Source organism: Spea bombifrons, chromosome 1, assembly GCF_027358695.1.
Source record: "Spea bombifrons isolate aSpeBom1 chromosome 1, aSpeBom1.2.pri, whole genome shotgun sequence".
Classification (NCBI taxonomy): domain Eukaryota; kingdom Metazoa; phylum Chordata; class Amphibia; order Anura; family Pelobatidae; genus Spea; species Spea bombifrons.
The window spans coordinates 33,595,199-33,615,212 of record NC_071087.1 but is presented as its reverse complement, the minus strand read 5'-3'; the positions used below and the strand labels follow the sequence as shown (position 1 = coordinate 33,615,212).

General features: G+C 36.1%; 1 protein-coding gene across 1 annotated transcript in view; it reads right to left on the bottom strand.

Annotated features, from left to right (window-relative positions):
* PDGFC (platelet derived growth factor C) overlaps positions 1 to 20,014 on the bottom strand; it is a 101,246-nt gene that overhangs the window by 15,743 nt on the left and 65,489 nt on the right. The window contains exon 3 of the mRNA XM_053460390.1: positions 5,878 to 6,058. Within this exon, the coding sequence (XP_053316365.1) occupies positions 5,878 to 6,058 (181 nt within the window). The remainder of the gene's footprint in view (positions 1 to 5,877; positions 6,059 to 20,014) is intronic.

Here is a 20,014-nt window from a genome sequence, read left to right as displayed (position 1 = left end):
GCGGGTCGGCGGGGGACATCTACGCAATACGCGTATACAACTTCCGGTGCCGGCACCAAACTTTTAGCACCAAACTTTTAGGGTGCGGCCTATATACGGGGGCGGCCTATATCCGAGCCAATACGGTAACATCATTCAAAAAATACATTCCAAATAATTGAAACAGGAATCAGCTATCTTCCTAACACATGGCCTGCTTTCTTGTTTCATTACTGTGCATACAGTGCACATCTGTAAAAAAAATAAAATGAAAAAGATGCCTGATACGAAATAAAGAAAACTCAAGTGGAACAAGTGATCTATTCTGTGCCCAATGATGGTCATTAGAAAACCCTTTAGCAATCATGTCAGCACAGCTGGAAATTTTCCTTGCTTTCAATGAAAACAACTAAATGACCCTCAACTTTTCAACTATAGTATATAGATATAGCCAATTTTTTGAAGTTTTAGGTGAGGACATGTTAATTCTGACTTGCCTTCGTCTGTAACTCCACAAATTTACAGTTGAAGAAACAACTTTGCTTGTCAGTGAATATACGAGTTGTTTTCCCAATTGACTGACCACTACATTTTTTAGTGAACAGACTTAAAAGCCACATGTAATTCTTTTCTGTTTATATTGGTATAAAAAATGTAAGAAACACAGCAGTATGTGGAAAAGTATATTGGTCATAAAACCGAATAGGCATAATAATTAGGCATAGATCATTAAGCCAACACAAATTTTCTTTGACACCATGGAAATGTGGAACTTAAAGCATGTGCTTTTTGGTGAATTTTATGTTAATGGCCCATTGTCAGATGAACTTGGGAAATAACCAACAACTAATGACCTTACTGTTGATTCCAACATGAGTTAAGTTACAGAAGCGAGTTTGTGTTGCACAGCAATCAGCTCATCTAAAATGATGGGATATTTGTGATCTATTTTTTGACATTTTAGATTTTTAAATTAAGGTCCCCCTTAATGAAATTTTTTCAATCCCAGGCTATGTGCAAAAAATTGCAAAGAAAATACCTAGATTGTTTGCTAAACTGGTCCAAACTTCAGACAAAATGCACAGAGAATATTTTTATATTATAATATTCCAAGATAAACATGTATTCAAAAATATGTGAGTTCGTAAAAATAAGGCACTGTTTTTTTGCAAAACTAATGATTCAAACATACTTAGTATCCAAAAACATATTTAGCATGCCCTCCCCAGTTAAGACACCATTCAGATCTGCAACTTCTTCCAGATTCTAGAAAGGTTGGACCCTTAAACTGAAATTAAAACTGAAGTAAAAATCTTCTTTACAATACATTTACTAAAGATTATAAAATATTATATGATACACATTTGTTTTAGAGAACCTGGAAAAAGTGAGACTTATGTTCATGTTAACAGAATTCTTAGCTTTTAGGCAGAATCACTTTGAGCTTTGTTGAAGAATTAATTATGAAGTTTTAAATAAGCAAAAGCATAATTACTGCTGAACAAGAACACACAGAGAACATATTCTATACCGATATAGAATGTAATTCCAGCCATGAGTTAAATGACAATTATTACAATACCTTGTATATATATAGAGACGGCCAGGGGAATTAGTAGAAGCAGTAGCCCAAATCCCAAAGTGCACATTTGATTATAAGTGCTAACATATGTGTTAAAGGGGAAGGTAAATAGGTTATTTTCTTTCTTTAATTTTAAGGAAAGATGCTCTAGGGACTACATTGGAATATGTTTTTAATTTTAATCATTTTTTTTCTGCCAGAGACTTTAACAATATACATGTCCAAAATAGTCTACAACTCAGAAACCAGTTAAACTTACTCTTTTTTAAAGTGACAGATAACAACCACACTTATCGCAGCAGTTTGTATTTGTTAAGAAATAAGCGAATTGTTTTTCCAATCAGTAAAGAAAGTTTCCTTGAAGTCCAATATGTACAAACATTCTGGTGAGAACTTTTGAATCTCCAAATTTTGTAAGGAATATTATTGAAGTATAAACTGTTACCTCTACATCCATTAGCATAACTCTGTTAATTTACCAGAATTGTCTATACCTTGTAGTTTTAGTTTTTCAGTTACTGAAACTATTTTAGTGATATTTACCTCCTAAGATACTTTGTGGAAGGTTTGTGGCAAAAAGTGGTAGAACTAGCACATCGAATAAATCTCCTACTGGTGGATATGACACAGCCTTAGTTGTGAGAATAACATGTAGTTGCTGTGATTGAGGTCTATGCTGAAAAAGCACAGAACTCAATAGATTTTTCTGAAAACCCAGGCAAGAAGGTCAGGGAGGAGCCTTGCTGCAGGAGGTGTTGTCTGGTTGATACTAAGTCAGGTTAGAACAAGAAAGGGCTGAGACAAGACAGGACTGAGACGTTGGCCAGACTAGCAGGACTCGATAGGGTAGACATGAATTTAAAGCCCTTGTACAGGGCACTGGCCTGGAAGCTCTGGGACAAGAAACTTGCCTAGAAGCCCTTGGACAGGGCACTTGGCTGGAAGCCCGCAGGCAGGGCACAGGCTGGAATCCTTAGGACAGGGCACCTGCCTGGGAGTACAAATGAAACAGGGCTGGTAGCAAAGCTGCATAAGAAAGAGATAACAGGAGACACTGGAACCCTGTCCCCAGGTGGTTGAGTCCCCAGGTTTGGGGTACAAGGTCCTGCTGGGTGCAAAAATCACAGCTAACGGCAACTAATAGGGGGTGCTATGACAACAGGAGGCTGCAAATGCAATGCAAAGGCCCCATTTGCAGAAAGCAGCAGCTACTTATAGGGCTCGGATGCACAGGATGAGGTTGTTAACAAGGCCCCAGTTGACACCATTAGATTGGAACAAGAGTTCCAAAACCAGGTAGAGTGGCCACTAGAGGCTAAAAGTGGAAATAGCCACAATAGCCTAGAATGCAGAGTGGACCCGTGATAATTTAGGGGAAAATTCCATATTCCCCTAAATAGCCCATGATCTCTACTGCCTGCAAAAGTTAGGCAGATCATTGGTTCAATGGGACAGCGCATGAAAATCACCAGCGTCCCAGATAAATATACATCATTGCGAGTGTGTAATATATATATATTGATTCTTGCACTTTCCACCAACATAAAATTTTAATGAAACAGCAACTTTTAAATATTGCATTTTCAAAAACACAGAAATACATTTTTAGAAGACTTGAAATACATTAGTAATTCAACATCCTATAGTATTAGGTGTAGATTCATGTACTTTAAACATACACACCTTTGTTTTTGTGTAAAGAAATCTATTTACTCCTTGCAAAATTAACCGTATTTGGATATTTTAAATGGATTGCAAAGTTACATTCTCATTCGTATCAGCATAAAAATATTTTCAGTAGAACACAGAACAGAACACCACTTATTTCAGATGAATAATATACTTGTTGCCAATTTTTGTTTGAAGCTCATGCCAAGTATGCAGTGTCTGGAGAAATAACCTGCATTGGATAATCACCCCGTGTCAAAATATTATATGGTCTGTCCACTTACCAGCAAGGCAGACTATGACTACTCAGTTTTACTGTACACACTCGACAACTCTCCAATAACAGCAATAAACAATTATAACAGCAAATAGTCAACAATATCAATGTTTTCCCCACATCTTAGGTTCAATTGACTCTTTGTCCGGACAGCGGAGCAATATTTGACCACTTCCCCTCCTACTTTTATTGTTTTTTAATAATTTTTTATTGTTTTACATAGCTCCATCATCAGCATAGCGCTGTGCAATGGGTAAACAAGACATAACAAATAGTACATAACATAACAATTTTACTTACTAAAACAACAGGTAAGGAGGACTTTCAAGCAAAAGGCCATCTCAAACTACCTCTTCCTAAATAGGCCATAGCTTTATAAACTAATCAATGTATAAATTAATGTGTCCACTCCATTGGGTAATTACATTTTTCATTTGAACACAGCACGTCAATGAGCTCGCTAAATAGGCCGAGTTTCTTTGAAGAGTAACACTTAAATATTCCAACACAAGGATTGTACTCTAGTGGCCATACGGAATTTTCAGCCGTATTTAATAAGGGACTTCGTCGGCCATTTACTAGTCAAATAAGACCATTTGGGGATGCTTGAATAACATTAAATCATATTAGTATATGAAGGAGCCAACTCTAGTCTGACTCAAAGAATCATCCTGATGCCCTTAGAGTATATATGGGCATCACAAAAATGGCTTGAAACACTAAAGTAGTTTAAAATCAAATCCATCATCTCTGTCATAAATATAGCATATTGAATTTATTCCTGTAAGAGAAATAAAACAAAATAATCTTCACCCTATGATCCACATTCTAATTTTGTTTTTATATTCCAGCCATAGAATTCATCCTGTGCTTTCAAATCCTAGACTATTGAGAGAAACATTTTACTTCCTCCAAACATGAAACTATGCCCTACATCATAATCAGTTCTAGCCCAAGACTTGTATTTTTAAATACCTATGTCAACTTTCTGTCCATTCAATCATCAAGTCAAAGCAGAGCGTCTAAAAAGAATTGTCAAACAAACTGCTGTAGGTTGGAGGTTTCATTACGTAATCACGAAAACACTTACACCCCATAACGACCAGACAAACTGATTTAACAGTCTGATTTAAAAAAATCTTTGGAAAATATATTACTGTTGATGAATATAAACAGTTGTTCATCAACAAGATAAATAACATTTAAAAAGCTTGAGGAACAAGTATATGGTGCCGTGATGAAAGGTTACTGATACCTAGGTGGCTTGGCTTTAATTCTTGCCAACAGGTTTGCCAGAAACTATATACTATTTAAATTATATATTTAAACAATATGTATTATTTAAGGGAAAGAATGTTTTGGTAGTTTCCCATAATTGCCTATGTTCTGTATTAGCCGATCAGGACTGAATGTGGCTGTAGCTATATTACACACAGGTATTATTCATGCAGTAACATACTTGTCAGTCACATTCTGTGCATGCAAAATGCCTTCTTTGCCATCAAACAGGCATTGGACATGTGCCGTGTCTTAAGATATGGCCTGTTGTACATGATCAGTACAGTCCCGAGCAAGTTGCTATCTTTGGTCTTCCATTTAAACGTTGAAAATGTATTCTGCGTAAATACAACACAATGAGCTTGGTGGGATACCTTGCATTCAAGTCACGAAATAGGCATAGTGTCATGTGCCCAGAGCACCCTGGTAAAAATGAGAAAGTGGTAGGTACAGTTGTTCTATCATCATCTTCCCCAACTATGTGCAGGGGCAAAAGCCTCAAAATAACAGGAGCAAGAAGCAGGTATGCCGGTAGGTCGTCTTGCTGATGTTGGTGGTCAGCCCCACTTATGTCGCAGGCAGTCCCACTTAAGTCTGTTGGCAGTCCCCACTGATGTTGCAGGGGTGGGAAATGTGGTGTGCGGCAAGTTCTATATTGAAATGCTCTGTTCTTACTACCATGAATACATTACATTAATTGTACCTTAAAAATATCTTGTGTATTCTTTCCGTTCCCTAATATACTGTATATTATATATACTCTTTTTCATGTACACGTCTAAACCTGCCACAGTCCTACTGAATGTGTGTTTATGGATACTGAATTTCCTTGCAAAGGGGGAAAAATATGTTTAAGCAAGAGTTTTCACATGACTGACCACCACAAAGACAAATCGTTGGCACATCCCAAATCTGCAAAGTAAGACACCTGGGTATATATTTAGTTTTCATGTAAAGAATACATTGCTTGCCTGAAAAGGTTGTTTATCTTTCATTAACTCCGCTCATTGCATATGACCTGAATGATCAGATTACAGCACAGCACAGCACTAACTAATAAGCACTGTACTGTGTTTAAAAACGTACTGCTTACCGGGGTAAGAATTGTGTAATGGATGCAGAACCCTGGTTCTGAGGGCAAATATTCATCAGATACAAAGCGTACTCTTATCTGATTTCCTTTAGATATTTGCTTGCTTGGCACTGTGCTTGAACCACACCAGCGACCGAGGATCGTGCCATCACTGAGGTCTTCGATCTCCACGAAATCATACCTAAAAAAGATATATATATATTAAAAAACATGCATATAGTTGTAATAAAGAAATGTCAAATTATTATTATTTATAAATTATTAATTTATAAGATAAGACTGTGTCCCCACAATGCTAACTTCTCTACCATCAAAACTTGTGTTGTTTTGGTATTTTCTTAAAATGCATGTAGTGTTTTGTTTTATTCCTAATAACCCCTGAAGAACATTCTGAATATGATTATTTTCATACCTGGGAACTTCCTAAAACTGGCTGCTACTTTCCGTCGCGGCTAAGCTTTCTCCAGTGAGACTTTATCCTATTAATGGTACACTATACACTATAATATAATATTCCTGATACTATATTTGATCCATGTTTATATAAAATATTTGTAGGCACACCTCGGTTAAATGTGTTCAAGATATATAAAACCTAAAGTCTGTGTGTATAAGTTAAGAATAAATAAATTATAATTCTAAAGACTTGTATTTACCTTACAATATAAAAACAATTGTATAGTGTTTCTCTGTATGCAACTGCTTAAATAAGAACAGATAGGATTTACCAAACCAGTTTTATGAACCAATCAAACATAACTTTCTCACGGCAACATGATACGCAGCATATAGCACTAAGTGGTTTATAATAATTACTCCCTTTTCAAGCCTTTCCCTAGGGAACGCAAAAGGATTTATGCCCTTTTATGTTCAACAAACAAGTCTGGGTTGTCGACAAAGTTTTGGTTCGCATTTTGGAATTTATGAATTAGTCCTTTATTTTCTATAAAGCACAGCTGCAATGACTTCAAAACTAAAGTGGTGGCATTATGGCATTAAGGTGAACATACTCTATCAGATGTCTGAGAAATGGTAATTGACCATCAAGAGGTGCTCGGTAATATCCACCCATCCCACTTGGAAGTGCCTGTTTGACTGACATCTTGATCCTGGCCTATACCTTATATGAGCACTACAAAAAATAATGTCAACATATGCCATGCCAAAGTATAGATCAATTCAAAACTATAACACTTGTTTGTATTTTCCTAAGCAGGGATAGGAGACACTTACGTAAAATATGAGGAATGTACACAAAATATTCGGAAACAGCTAAGTATTGTGTTCCACAAATAGCTGCAATAAAAATGCAGCAATAGAAAATAAGATTTCCCGCCCTGTGTGATATTAACCATTGGGCACTGTTGTTTTTGTTTCAAACGAATTCCTTCTTGGTAAGACACAGTTGGTGCATACAGACACCCACTAGCCCTAATAACACCGGGCTAAATGAAATGGAAGAAACCAGTAGATGGTGCCTGTAAACCTGGGTAAATACTCTTCTACTGAGGCGTAGGGAATAACCTGCATGTCTGCCATCCCGGGCAATTAACCCCTCTTCACACATAATGACTACGATGGTCAGGGTCATCTAAAATGATAACAGGGCCTTAGGCAAACCTGGGCCGGTGCTCTCCCCCTTACCCCTCTTGTGGCAAATGGATGAAATAAATTAATTCCATGGGGGGGAATGGTAAAAAAAAAACAAAACAACACGCAGAGTGTGATTGCTCCTGTCTCTGCTACAGTCTCTGCTTGTTCTTTATTTAGTGTTTTCTATGTTTAGTTTGTGTATTTTCATTGCTCTTTTACACCGTACTACATGGACTATGTTGTGTTTTCGTTTTACTTTTTGTAAACCCAATAAACTTCAAGTGATAAAAAGAAAATAGTAGGCGGGTATGTTACCAAATAAGGCCCCAAGGACCTTATGAGATATATATTTTACCTGACCCGTGTATCACTTTTTGCAAACTTTAGTCATACAAGTTGCAATGAGTAACTGGATATTATTCTCCTGAATCCATACCAACTAGCATTTCCCTGAATGTGTGCTACAGAAAGGCAGCTCATCACCGAGACAGCAAAAAAAGATAATTATTTAAATAAACAAGGTAAGAGGCTAATAGGCCAACAGGTATGTTTGTGCAGAACACGCAAACACGCTTTACGTTCAAGAGCACACAACACACAATCCTGCATTACTCCATAGGAGTAAAACTTAAATTTGACAGTACAGCTGTTAAAAAGGTAGACTATTCTTGGAGCAGATTCCCCCCCTTTTAACCTGTGTTTCAAGATGGCTAACCTTGTTCAAGGTAGGCTTGTGTCATTGTAACGGAGAGAATTTTGATTCCCTTTCTCTTTAAACTGAAACGCCTGGTTGTTTTTCTGAATCAAAAGAACTTGGCTGCGAGTTATTTTCTGTCCGAGGGAAATCCTTTGGATGCCAGCATGCAGAATCAGCAAACTGAAAAGGAGACACGCTGTACGTATTTCTCAAATTACCTTCTATGTTTTTTTCTTAGTGTGTACAACATAGGAAATTCTGTACAAATGCCTTTCAATCATGTTACACGTTTATGCAGTTTCTATTGTTAACTATAGCAACACTATAACTTAATGGCTTGACTTTTTACCTAAATCAAATGTAGAAAATTAAATTATTAAAATAAATATTGTTCAATATCATCTTTATTATATTTTATTTATTTTCATTGCATACATGCTGTATTAGAGTTATATTTTCATTGTATATATAAATAAATAAGCCATTGTCCTATGGAACTGTTTGCCTTCCCTACATTTCCTGTTTAGGCTCCAGGCCCAGGGGGAAAATTGTCACCGGGTGGTTTCAAGTTATTTAGACAGGGCTGGCCCAAATTGGACATGAAGGTTCCTTACATAGGGTTGCTACTTATCCAGGTTTCACTTGGCCAGTCCAGTAATAATGTGGTGAGTCCTGGTCCTGGATTTACTTCTTTATGTCCCAGGAAACCCTGAACCATTGGATAAGTGGAACCTGATTACCGCACATAAGAAGGAGCTGGAACTCTCAAGTTTTTATTTGTTTCTTAGATGTAATAGGTATATTAAGTCAGGAGGAAAATAACTGCCTTAGGTTATTATAAAATATTTTTAAAAAAGGAATGATTTTCTACACAAATGAATTAAAGTGGAACCATATTTGCCTCATCAAAGGAAACTGCAGTGACCACTCAACGTGATGCATTGTTATATGCAGAACAGCATAATGAGTAAGTGTAACACATATGTCACATGGTCCTTTTCAAAATTATACATTTAACCTTCCTTTTCTCAAAATTAAGACACACATATCCAGAACAGTTTGTTCACACACATTTCACATATATCAAGCACTACACTATTAGCAAATAAGGTTGCAAAATATATGCTAAATGGATTGTGTACACATAGCTAATATAGTGATTAAATCACTACTCAAAGTATGAACAGATGCGTATCCCTGATGTCACATGTGCAGTGAACACTCATCGTGTGAATGCTTGAGAATTAGAAAAATTGCACCAGCACTAGGAAGGTAGTTTATCAAGAGAATCGGATGATAAAGAAGGAAGGGAATGAAAAGGGTCCTGAGATTGATCCCTGTCAAGTGACAAAATGTGACAATTTTACACACTATGTTTATCCACATAGACACCCAACTTTCTTAGCTTTTTATATTATTATGTACTACTATGGTTTACAGCTTTTTTTTAAAATGGCATACTGTTTTGCTGTATTTTCTTGTTGAAAAGATTTCAGCGGGGCCTCTTAATCCTGTCTGCCTTCACTGCTCAGCCTGCCTATTTCTGACATCACAGAAGTGACGTTAACTTTAAGTTCTTCCAGCTTAAAGAGACCTCACACCGATCACACAACACTCCAATCACACCTATCCCACAAAACACCTCATTCAATCAAACACACGCCCTATAACTGTGTATTAGGACCTCTAACGCTTTGCATGAGCATCAAATGGCAGGTGGCTGTTGACAGACCGCTGTGATGTAATACATAAAGGAAGGCTTTAGAGGAATGGCAAGACTCTATTTCTAGGCAACTGTAGTATTTCAATAAACTCTTAACCACAGTTTTTAAGATACTGACTGATTATTTTTATTGTTTTTTCCTACACGATGCAGAACGTCTCTTGGCCCCCTGGGTGAAACAGCACATTTAAATCCTCCTACTGTGGCTAAAGGTGGTAAATGTTTGTGTAACATGAATGAGCAACATGCCAAGAAAGAGGATTCTAGGAGATGGCTGGGTGGCAGGTGAAGAAACACAACTGTCTAGCTTGAAGTAGAGCAGATGGTATGTCTGCTATTTCAACTGGCTAAACAGAGAAGGATTCTTTACAGCTTTACTGCAAGTTGCCTTAACTGTACTTGCAAACATTCAGCACCCAGGACATTGTATGATGACTGTTAGCCAAATTAATGAGATACTTGGCATAGCAAGTTGTCATTCATTTGCCAGGCATGTTTTGATATTTTGTTTCGAATTCCAATATTCTTTATTAAATATATGCTTCGGTAACTATGTCAAGACCGAGCCTTTGCTTTTTAGGTCAAGTATACAGACAATTAGACTCCACATGGTGTTTTGACATCCCAGGAAGTTAAAGGATTGATTTCATCAGATTAGCCATACATTTTACACAAAGTGGCATAATAAGGAGAAAACACACACTATCTATCTAGGGGTTTCTCAGTAATCTGACCCTTACAATATAAATTCTTTAGCTCCAGAGAATGTTGAAACGTAATGCCTTCTATATAGTTACAAATGCTATCAACGTTGTTAAGTTAAGGCATATTTTATATCCTGAATGTCTATATAAAGCAATTATACTACTGCTCTAGCTAATGCCTACAATATAAGGAGAGACCATTTTTTCTTTTGCTCCTCAAGGCTTCTTCTCGTTTACATGAACTGAAAAAAATGACTTGTCCAGTTGGTGATCGCTATATTGGTAGGAAAGTTCTTGCAAACAACATAATAACATTTCTTAATTAACATTTACCTATTTCAGTTTAGTATAAAAAAAGAAAGTGTAATCTTGATTTCCTCAAGTTCAATGCAGAAATAAGAAGACATTTAGCACTCAGAACTTAGGTATTTGATAATTCTAAAGCCATCACTATTGCCTAGTGAGAGAAACACAATTATTCTCTTTAATAAGAGCTGATGTGTACTACTCTTACATGTATGAGCAATCATTCAAAAAGCTAAGAACACATTTGTTTTACATTTATTGAATGCATGATAGCGTTAAGCCAGTATTTTTAGGTTTCCTGTACAGTAGGTTTGAAATAGGCTTACTTTATAAGGAACTCTGCAAAATTGAGTAGCAAAATGTTTTTCAGCAGAAAAGTACAATTTAGGGCAATTAAATGAAGCAATGTTGGTGTTCCCCGGGATGTACTTCTTGGTTCTCTATTGATCTCTTTTTCTGTACGTCTTATGTTGGCAACCTCATTTATCCTTTAGGGCTTAGGTGTTATTGATATTTAATCAACTGAAACCCTCACACTGCCATTTTCATTTGTGCAGCCTTTCCTGGACCCAACCCTTTCATGACACAACACATGCCTAAATATTTTTCTTATATATTGACAGTAATATTCTCTTATCTGGACTTCCCTTTCCTGACTTTTTGGACACCTTGGGCAAATACATTCTCCTTACTTGTAATTCAAAGTACCATTCTCCATGATCATATGGCCATACTATACACAATATTAATGAAAAATTGTCCAAAAATGCACAAGTGTATAAAGAATATTTATTTCTTCAATACTTCTGGTCAGGTGAGGATGATAGAACATATTACTAAATTATTGCATATGTACTGATAAGTTCCATTAGCCTGTCATGGATATCAGTGTCTCTGAATGATTACACCTTTATATAACACAGTTTTTAAATAATTCTCCTAATAGCCAATACCTGACCATGATAAGACTTACAATAGGGTAGATATCTATGTAATTCATGCCAGGTAACATTCAGGCTAAATTCAAAGATGCGTTTATACATTTTGGAGCTCTTGTACTGAACCTCCATTAGTTTTAGAGGTCTGGGCCTATTTTTTTTTTAACACATTACATATATAAATAAAAATGTACTTTGTGCTATCTGCCTCAATACTTTGTTAGCTAAGGATAGACAGCCAACAACAACAACAAGCAAACGTAGGTTCTGCAGGCTTCTCTGGAAAAATAAAGTAAAGTCTTTGGCAACTAAGGCGAGACAATATCTTCAGCAAACTCTGCACTATACTCCCCAGTATACTCCTTGGAGGGATAGTAACCAGCTTACTTTGCTCTCTGGAGAAACCACCAGCAACCCATACAAAGTTCTGTTCTATACACCAACGCAAACTTAGGCCATGTTTCTCCTAGCTAGGGTAGAAAAACTGTAGGACAACAAATCATATAGATACATACTAATAAACATTCACAGATTAAGGGATTGCAAACAGGTTTATAGGTGAGTTGTTCATTAAGCAGTGACATGGCCAGATGAAGTCCATGTCACCACATTAATTATGATTTTTGAAGTGCTCATACTCTTTACTCTTTCTGCAATTCACCTTCAACTCGTTGTTAATACACCACAAAGGCTTAGGGCAAAATTAGTAACACGTACCATCTGTAACAGTCTTGGGAAACTCTCATGCACAGTACAACTAAGTGTGGGTTTTAATGACTAAACGTATGGATTGTGCTATTTCCAGCTTCCACTTGCCGGTTTATTTTTATAGCACGGCTAAACTTAGAATTAGGTCTTCCAACAGGCTTTGAACTATCAACTGTTTCTTAAAATGATCTTTCTGCCAGGCATTTTACAAAACACATATTACGGCTAATGGTGTCTTCTATAAAAATTGTTAAGTAGATTAGTTTGCAAGCTGATGAACATTTTATTACAGCTTAATAACTACTTTTCAAATCCTTTAATTGTTATTTCCTACGCATAGCAAAATGTTGTATTTGTAACTATGCGTTAATTAAATAGTAATTCTGTAATGGAGTTCAGGATTTTATAAAGATGTTAAAGATCAAAAATTAGTTAATGTTAATGTCTGAAGTAACATAAATATTTACTGTGACTTATTTAAATTACTTTGCTATTCCTTTAAAAGCATTTATTTTCTAGGAAGCCACAAAGTACATTGTTATTATCTTATTTTCCTCAAGATAATGCTTATGGTCACAGTATTTGTCTTTCTGATTTCTGTTTTTGAAGCACGATCCTTTCCATTTTTTTAGGGATTCTCCTCCCTGTGCAGTTTATCCAATCTTTAATATTTTGAACAGTGTCCATAATGTCTATTACTTCTAAGCTACAGCATCTAAATCATTTCCCATCAGTCTACTACCTAGAAAGAAGATAAACACAAATGATTAACTATGGTTAAGAGTTAAGCTACCGTCGCTGTCAGTTAATGTCGGGAACCCAATTTATTTGCTCTCGGCTTATAAATACTGGTCTGTAAATGAAAATACCCCTTTTGGCCATTGATAAAAATGGGATTCTTGTCAAAAAGCAGTTCTGATTATGCAATCATCCATTAAGATTACGACTCCAGATTTGTTTAATTAGAAAAACGCAGGTTGACTTTCCAATGAAAACACCAGTTTTTAACCACCTGGTGTTATTGCTGAAAAAGTCTATTTTGCCGCATACCTTTTATGAGTTATAATTCAAAAGCAAAACAAAACCCAAGATTTTACCTTTTTAACCTGTCTTAGTTTCAGTAAAATAACACATAAGCAGGGGCCCAAACGGGTTCTTACCTACATACATTAAAGCATTAATATCTTTTATTGCTTCTATACATTTAAACTTAATGGTATCACTAGTGTCTAAATCATACATAGCATAATCTATTATTCTTTTTATCTGGCCATAAATACATATATTATATGGGCAGTATCAAAAACAGATAATGCCCACAGAGAATACTTCCATATAAATGTTCAAGTTAGTATGGAGATAAAAATTGATCCACCCGATATGTTTACCCACTTAAGACTTGACTTAATGGCTCCACTGAATCTAGCAAGTATTATACAGGAGTCAATTACTATAATGATATACAACTTTAGAAAAATTTAACAGCAAAGAAAAAAAGCCCTGACTATTGTCTACTGACTTTATTGATGTTACAGAAGTAGATAAAAGGGATAAATGAAATATAAAATATATATAACATTTTAATTGCAATTAAATGAAAAATATCCAAAGCAGTCCAGTTAAGGAGTGTTGAAAACTATGTACATGTACCAGGAAAAAATATAAATACTATATTACGAGCATGTGTCATACCAAGGTGTCTAAAGTTCCTATTTCACCTCTTCCCTTTTCTCAGATTGTGTGTATAGTAACACATCTGCATGTCTCACAGATAACACCTGTGGGCTATTACCTTATGTTTTCCTTCCAGTAACAGGTCTTCATAGTCTTTGTAGACCAAGATCTATATATCTAAATCTCTTTCTGCCCAAAAATAGAAAAAATATTTTTTTATATTGTTATATGTTTGTCATATTTTGCTATAGTATGTATCTGTGCATCTAAAAAAACAAGCCAATCCATCTGAACATAAGTATTATAAAGTTAGGGTAGCAAACATTTATGTATTATGGCAGGCTTCTTATTTTTTTCTGTAGATTTAGGCTAGTAATGAGATTACAAACTACATTCTCTCTCCAACTATTCTCTGTTGTAGATTATTGGTTTATTATACTTATTGTACACACATAAAAACAGCATTGTCGGAAAGATTAGAAATCAGGAAGCTCTGCCAGTATTCAATCTTGGTGGCTTACAAGGGGAACAGGGAATGGAAGAAATCATGACCATAGAAACAGCAAAAACTGGATATAACACCAATGAACATCTAAGATTTGTTCCATATGATATTTTATCATCATTTGAGGATCTCTTGGGACCCACCCTAAATGTAAAGATGAATCTAGACGTGGACCTTATTGCTGTCTTGTGCCTAGAGGTATACCAACTGTACCCTACTGATGAGGTCAATGAAAGCCAAAATGTATGTCTGGGGTTGTTTGTTCCCTCATGCAGGGGAAATTTACCTTACATTTTGGTCCTGGACTAGGATCAGACTGATATGTAGATGAAAATTATTCCTCTATAATGGCACAAGAGAGCTAAAACGTGAGATACTCCCAAGCGGGGACATGTCCTAGAACAGACTATGAAGAAACTGTCCGTTGAGAGTCTCAAATGTGTTTTGTATCATAACATCAATGTACCAAGGTGAATAACAATGGTATTATATGTATTGTTTATGGACAGAAAAAAACCTCTTTGTACATGATGGTTTACTAAGAAGAGAGAAAATTGAACTTTTGGTTGAAGCTGATTTCTTTTTGGTGGCCAATATTGAAAAGGATATAAAGTTACTTAAGCTTTTGAGACCTTCAGATGTAATCATCAGATGATCCGAATAATTGATTTCTGGGGTCATGGAAGCTTATGTAGCTAATCAATAGACTAAAACTATATGACTGGTTTCACATTCATGTCTGCTAGGATCTCTGCCTCTTTTGTACATCCATTTATTATATGCATTCCTAAAATTTTAATATCAAGGTAGAGGTCAAGCCCCATAGCATTAAATTGAAATGATATGCTGGGTCAAGCACACCCCCTAACCAATCTCATAAAACACTTTAAGTCATTCCTTCCAAAAGAAATACAAATTATAGGAATTTCTGCTTATATGACCCTATATCAGGAAATAAAAGCGAACGCATGTAGAAATAAAATATTAGTTCTTTTTCTTCATTCAACAATTTGCATTGACCTGGGTCAGCAATAAAAGTTACTTAAATAAACTTTACAAATATATCACTTTTTCCTGCAATCACATATCATCGATATAATTTATGTAACAATAAATTCATGAGCTATAAAAGTACAAGGCATTTTAATAAGGAATTCAACAAACTCAATTTTAAACAACATGATTTAAGATCCAGCAGCATTGGAAAAACTTTAAGTGCACATACCAGAGGAACAGGATGATAAATAAAATATTATACAGATGTAATATAAATATTTTCTTAACCAGTGATGTAAAAAGGAGCATAAATATCCCTATGAGATTATTAGCAGACCATTGCACTGAATGAGAGGTGAACTTTATAGTAGCTCTCGTTAAAAGGAGCTTTGATTAACTTCATATCTAGATAGGGAGATCAAGATTTTGCAATGCAAATACCTGGCTAGTGTGTGCAGGTGATGATCTTTTATATACATTCATATTGTACTTGGCTGCAAACATCTGTGTAAGTTATAGATCCATAAATAAGAGCCTGGGGTGAAAATTAAGGTTCTGTTTGAGAAATTACCTTTAATTATTAAAGGAAGAATGTATTGCATCTCAGAAACTAAGAATACGCCAGGTTTAGAAGATGTTTGCTGACAAAGCCACAATAGTTTAAACCCTCGGGAGGATGGCCACAGTAGCCTTGAGGTCAGGGAAGGGCACAAAGGCTTTAGATAAAACATAAGGGATCATTATTTGAGTTTAATTTGGCTTTTAAAAAAAAATTAAGAAATTACCACACAATGAAAGTTATCCTATCCATTTGGTGGCCTTAACGGGTCACTCCTATCTTAAGTTAATTCATATTGAAGTCTCCAATGCATTTTATTGCATGTTGTGTGCATTCTTTTCTATTGGAGTTACATCCAATCTTTACTTAGGTACATTTCCTGGAAAATGAGAAAGAGGCCTCCAATAATGTCCTGATTTGCATGTAGTCAATTGCATTGGAATTCATGCAAATTGTTTCCAAGACAAAGAAAACAATTAAAGCATTGGGACTATGGTGTTCTTTTAAGTGTATCCATTGCTGCTATATTTAATATTCCTTAAAGCTGATCTAGTTTGCACATGAAGTTATGTGCTCCATATACAATATAGTCAGTGCGCTCTCTTTAGTCCTGACATCTATGATGATTCACAGAAAACCATAGAAGTAGCATAGAATCTACATAATATAAATATGTAGTTACGGCAAAGAGACAAAAGCCTACTGCCATAACTACAGTGTGCGCGGGCAAAGCTGCAGGAGCATGGATGCTGTATGAGCATGGATGTATAATTGTGTATGTGTGTGTGAGTGTGTGTGAGCATGGATGTGTAATTGTGTAAGTGGGGTGAGATGGAGTGTATGTTATTAAGAATGAGTTAGTGTGTATGATTTGTGTAATTGTGTTTACACATGTTAAATGTTGGAAGGGGGGGCAAGGGGCAAAGAAGGCACAGTCCAGTTGTGTGGGGGCAAAGATGGCACAGACCAGCTGTTGGAGTTAGGGGGCCCGGGGCAATTATTCACACCAGGACCCTGTGTTTTCTAGTTACACCTCTGCAAAAGCCTTTGCAAGGGGGATACCACATACATTTTAAGGAACCTCTCAGCTATCATACCCATTAAAGTGATGGCTGAAATGACCCTTTAACTTCCTTGTGCGAGGTTATGCAAAGGTTACAGTTTACCCTTTTTATGTGTTCCTCAAACCACCAGTGGTTAACACAGAAATGTTCATGCCACGGAAGATAAATTCCCACAGTAAGACTTATTGAGAAATGTGGACAGATAAAAGCAGTAAGTCCTGGAATGCAAGTTTAGTATGGTTTTGTTTTTTGTATCTGCAAGCCACAAACCATGATGATTATACTTTTCTTCAACCACAGAAATCCGGTGGGTGCATCCTGGTCCTTTAATGGGCAATTGTTTCTATTTTTGTTGCCCTTTAAGGATGTGACTGTTGTGTAAAACTAAAAATTCTGAATTTCATTTCAAATTTCCCAGTCTTTGAAAGTCTCTCACTATGACCTGCTCGAACTGTTTATTTTAAAGTAGAATAACTCATATTCCTGGAACATTAATCCCACTCCAGAGATGAAAAAGTCTAAAATGAGGAAATGGTTTTACTTTTCAATGAAGCTTTGTATGTTGTTTGCCTTGATAGATTTACCTTAACAGGGCAATGCAATACATTATAATTCACAAATGTGAAAGCAGCAATAACATAATTAAAATTATTTAAATATATATGCCTTTATTTGACCAATAGCTGGCAATGTACATACTTAAACATTTCATAAATCTGCATGCACTAATTATAACTATAGGTCAGCTAGCTTACACTCTGATGTGCCTATACAAGCACTGTCATCAAGGTTTAGCTTGTCTATTCTAAAATACTGAAATGTGTTGGTGCTTCCTGTATAAATTAACAAATATTTTTTTGCTTATTTTTAAATGCTTTTGTGAGGATTGTAGTTGCTGCAGATGGCTTCACTGGCAATGGCAAAGGAAATAGAAAAGATAAAACACTCTTGGGAATCTATTCAATGATGGTCCGCTTGAGTCAGGGAGTTGCCAAGGTCAACTCAATGGAGTTGGCTCTGATGGAGCAATTTGGGGTTTTGCTTACGCCAATAGGTTTGCCATATAAATTGAAGCTGTGGTGACTTGACTCTTAATTTTTAAGATGAGATGCAAAGCAGAACAAACTGGCAAAAAATTAAATCAACTTGACTCCTCAGCAGGAGGTAAAACCTCATACTGATCATCTTAACTGGTTGTCAAGTCTGTCTTGACAGTGCTCAATAACAACTTGACAGCAGTTACCTTTTTATCAATCTGAAGAACCCACACAGATAGTTTCTTACTGCTTTAGGATTGGGAGTTTGAGTTTTAATAACTAAGTTGTAGCAGTCTTCAGTGAGTTTGGAATATGTTAAAAAACTTACATATATTAATTAAACTTAATATTGAATATTTCAATATTGCACTAGAATACCCTTAACCTGAATTCTGAAAAAACATCCCCACCTTTGAGATCTCTACACCACTGACTTCCCCACATCACCCTCAGGCTAGGTTTCCACTTGTTTTTTTTTTGCTAAAAACGCCCATAAAAACGCCAATTCAGCCACACGGCGTTTTTTTAGTGAAAAAACGCTGCAGCCAGATGTTAGCTGTTCTTCAATAGGAAATCGCACAATGCCATATCCACTTGGCGTTTTTCTGTTTGGCGTTTTTTCAGTCCTCTTTGGCGTTTTTCTGCTTTTTTGGGCTCTGTGGCAGTTTTTCAAAATCGCAGCATGTTGACACTCTGGCGTTTTTTGCAAGGAAATCTTGGCGTTTTTCTCCAATAGAAGTCTATGGGAGAGAAAAAACGCCATGAAAAAGCCATGTGGGTTTATTGCCTTAGCGTTTTTTATGGCGTTGTTTTCCACAGTTACAATGCAGAGGATGGACCCAGTATCTGTGTGTCCTACGAGAAATAGGCCGGAAACAAACAGTTTCATAGAAAACAAAGTTCATATTGAATTTTACACCATTGGGAACAAACATGCCATTACAAACAAACATACGCGACTGGATCCTGCGTGCCAAAAGCAACAGCAAACAATTTGCACCATCATTTGGGGCCAATCTTTCTAGAGGAGCAGACATTCGGAATAAAGCATGCCTGACAAACCACAGAAAAGAGACAAAAGGGTCCACCGGGGCGTGTTTAAGTAGAACTCTACCAAGTAAATGACATCAGGAGGGGGCAGATACTTGCCATTTATCCTAATCCCTTTTAGCTGGGTGACAATTCTAACTTGTAAAGGCTGGAAAAACTGCCTAAGGTAAAAAAAAAAAAGCAATTTCCACAGAGAGGCTAAAACGCCAGAAAAAACTCCAGAAAAAACGCCAAAACTCAGGAGAATGCAGTGGCAGTTTTCTTGGCGTTTTTCATCAAGAAAAAAACGCAGGACAAAAACCCAAGTGGAAACCTAGCCTCACCAAAACAGTCCCTTTCCTGCTGCCTGTTCCGTGTTAACATCCTAATAGATTGTAAGGTTTTCAGAGCTAAGCTTCTTTTCTCCTTCTGCAAAAGTCTTACATGTGTTAACTTTGTTAAATATTGACAGTTTTAATGTCAATGTTCATTTTAACCGTCCCCTTGTTGCAGTAGTGCTAAACAATCTGCTGACATTCTAAAAATAAATGTAATATACATTTTTGAGGAGTCAGTACTATATGCTCAAACAGATTGTGAAAGA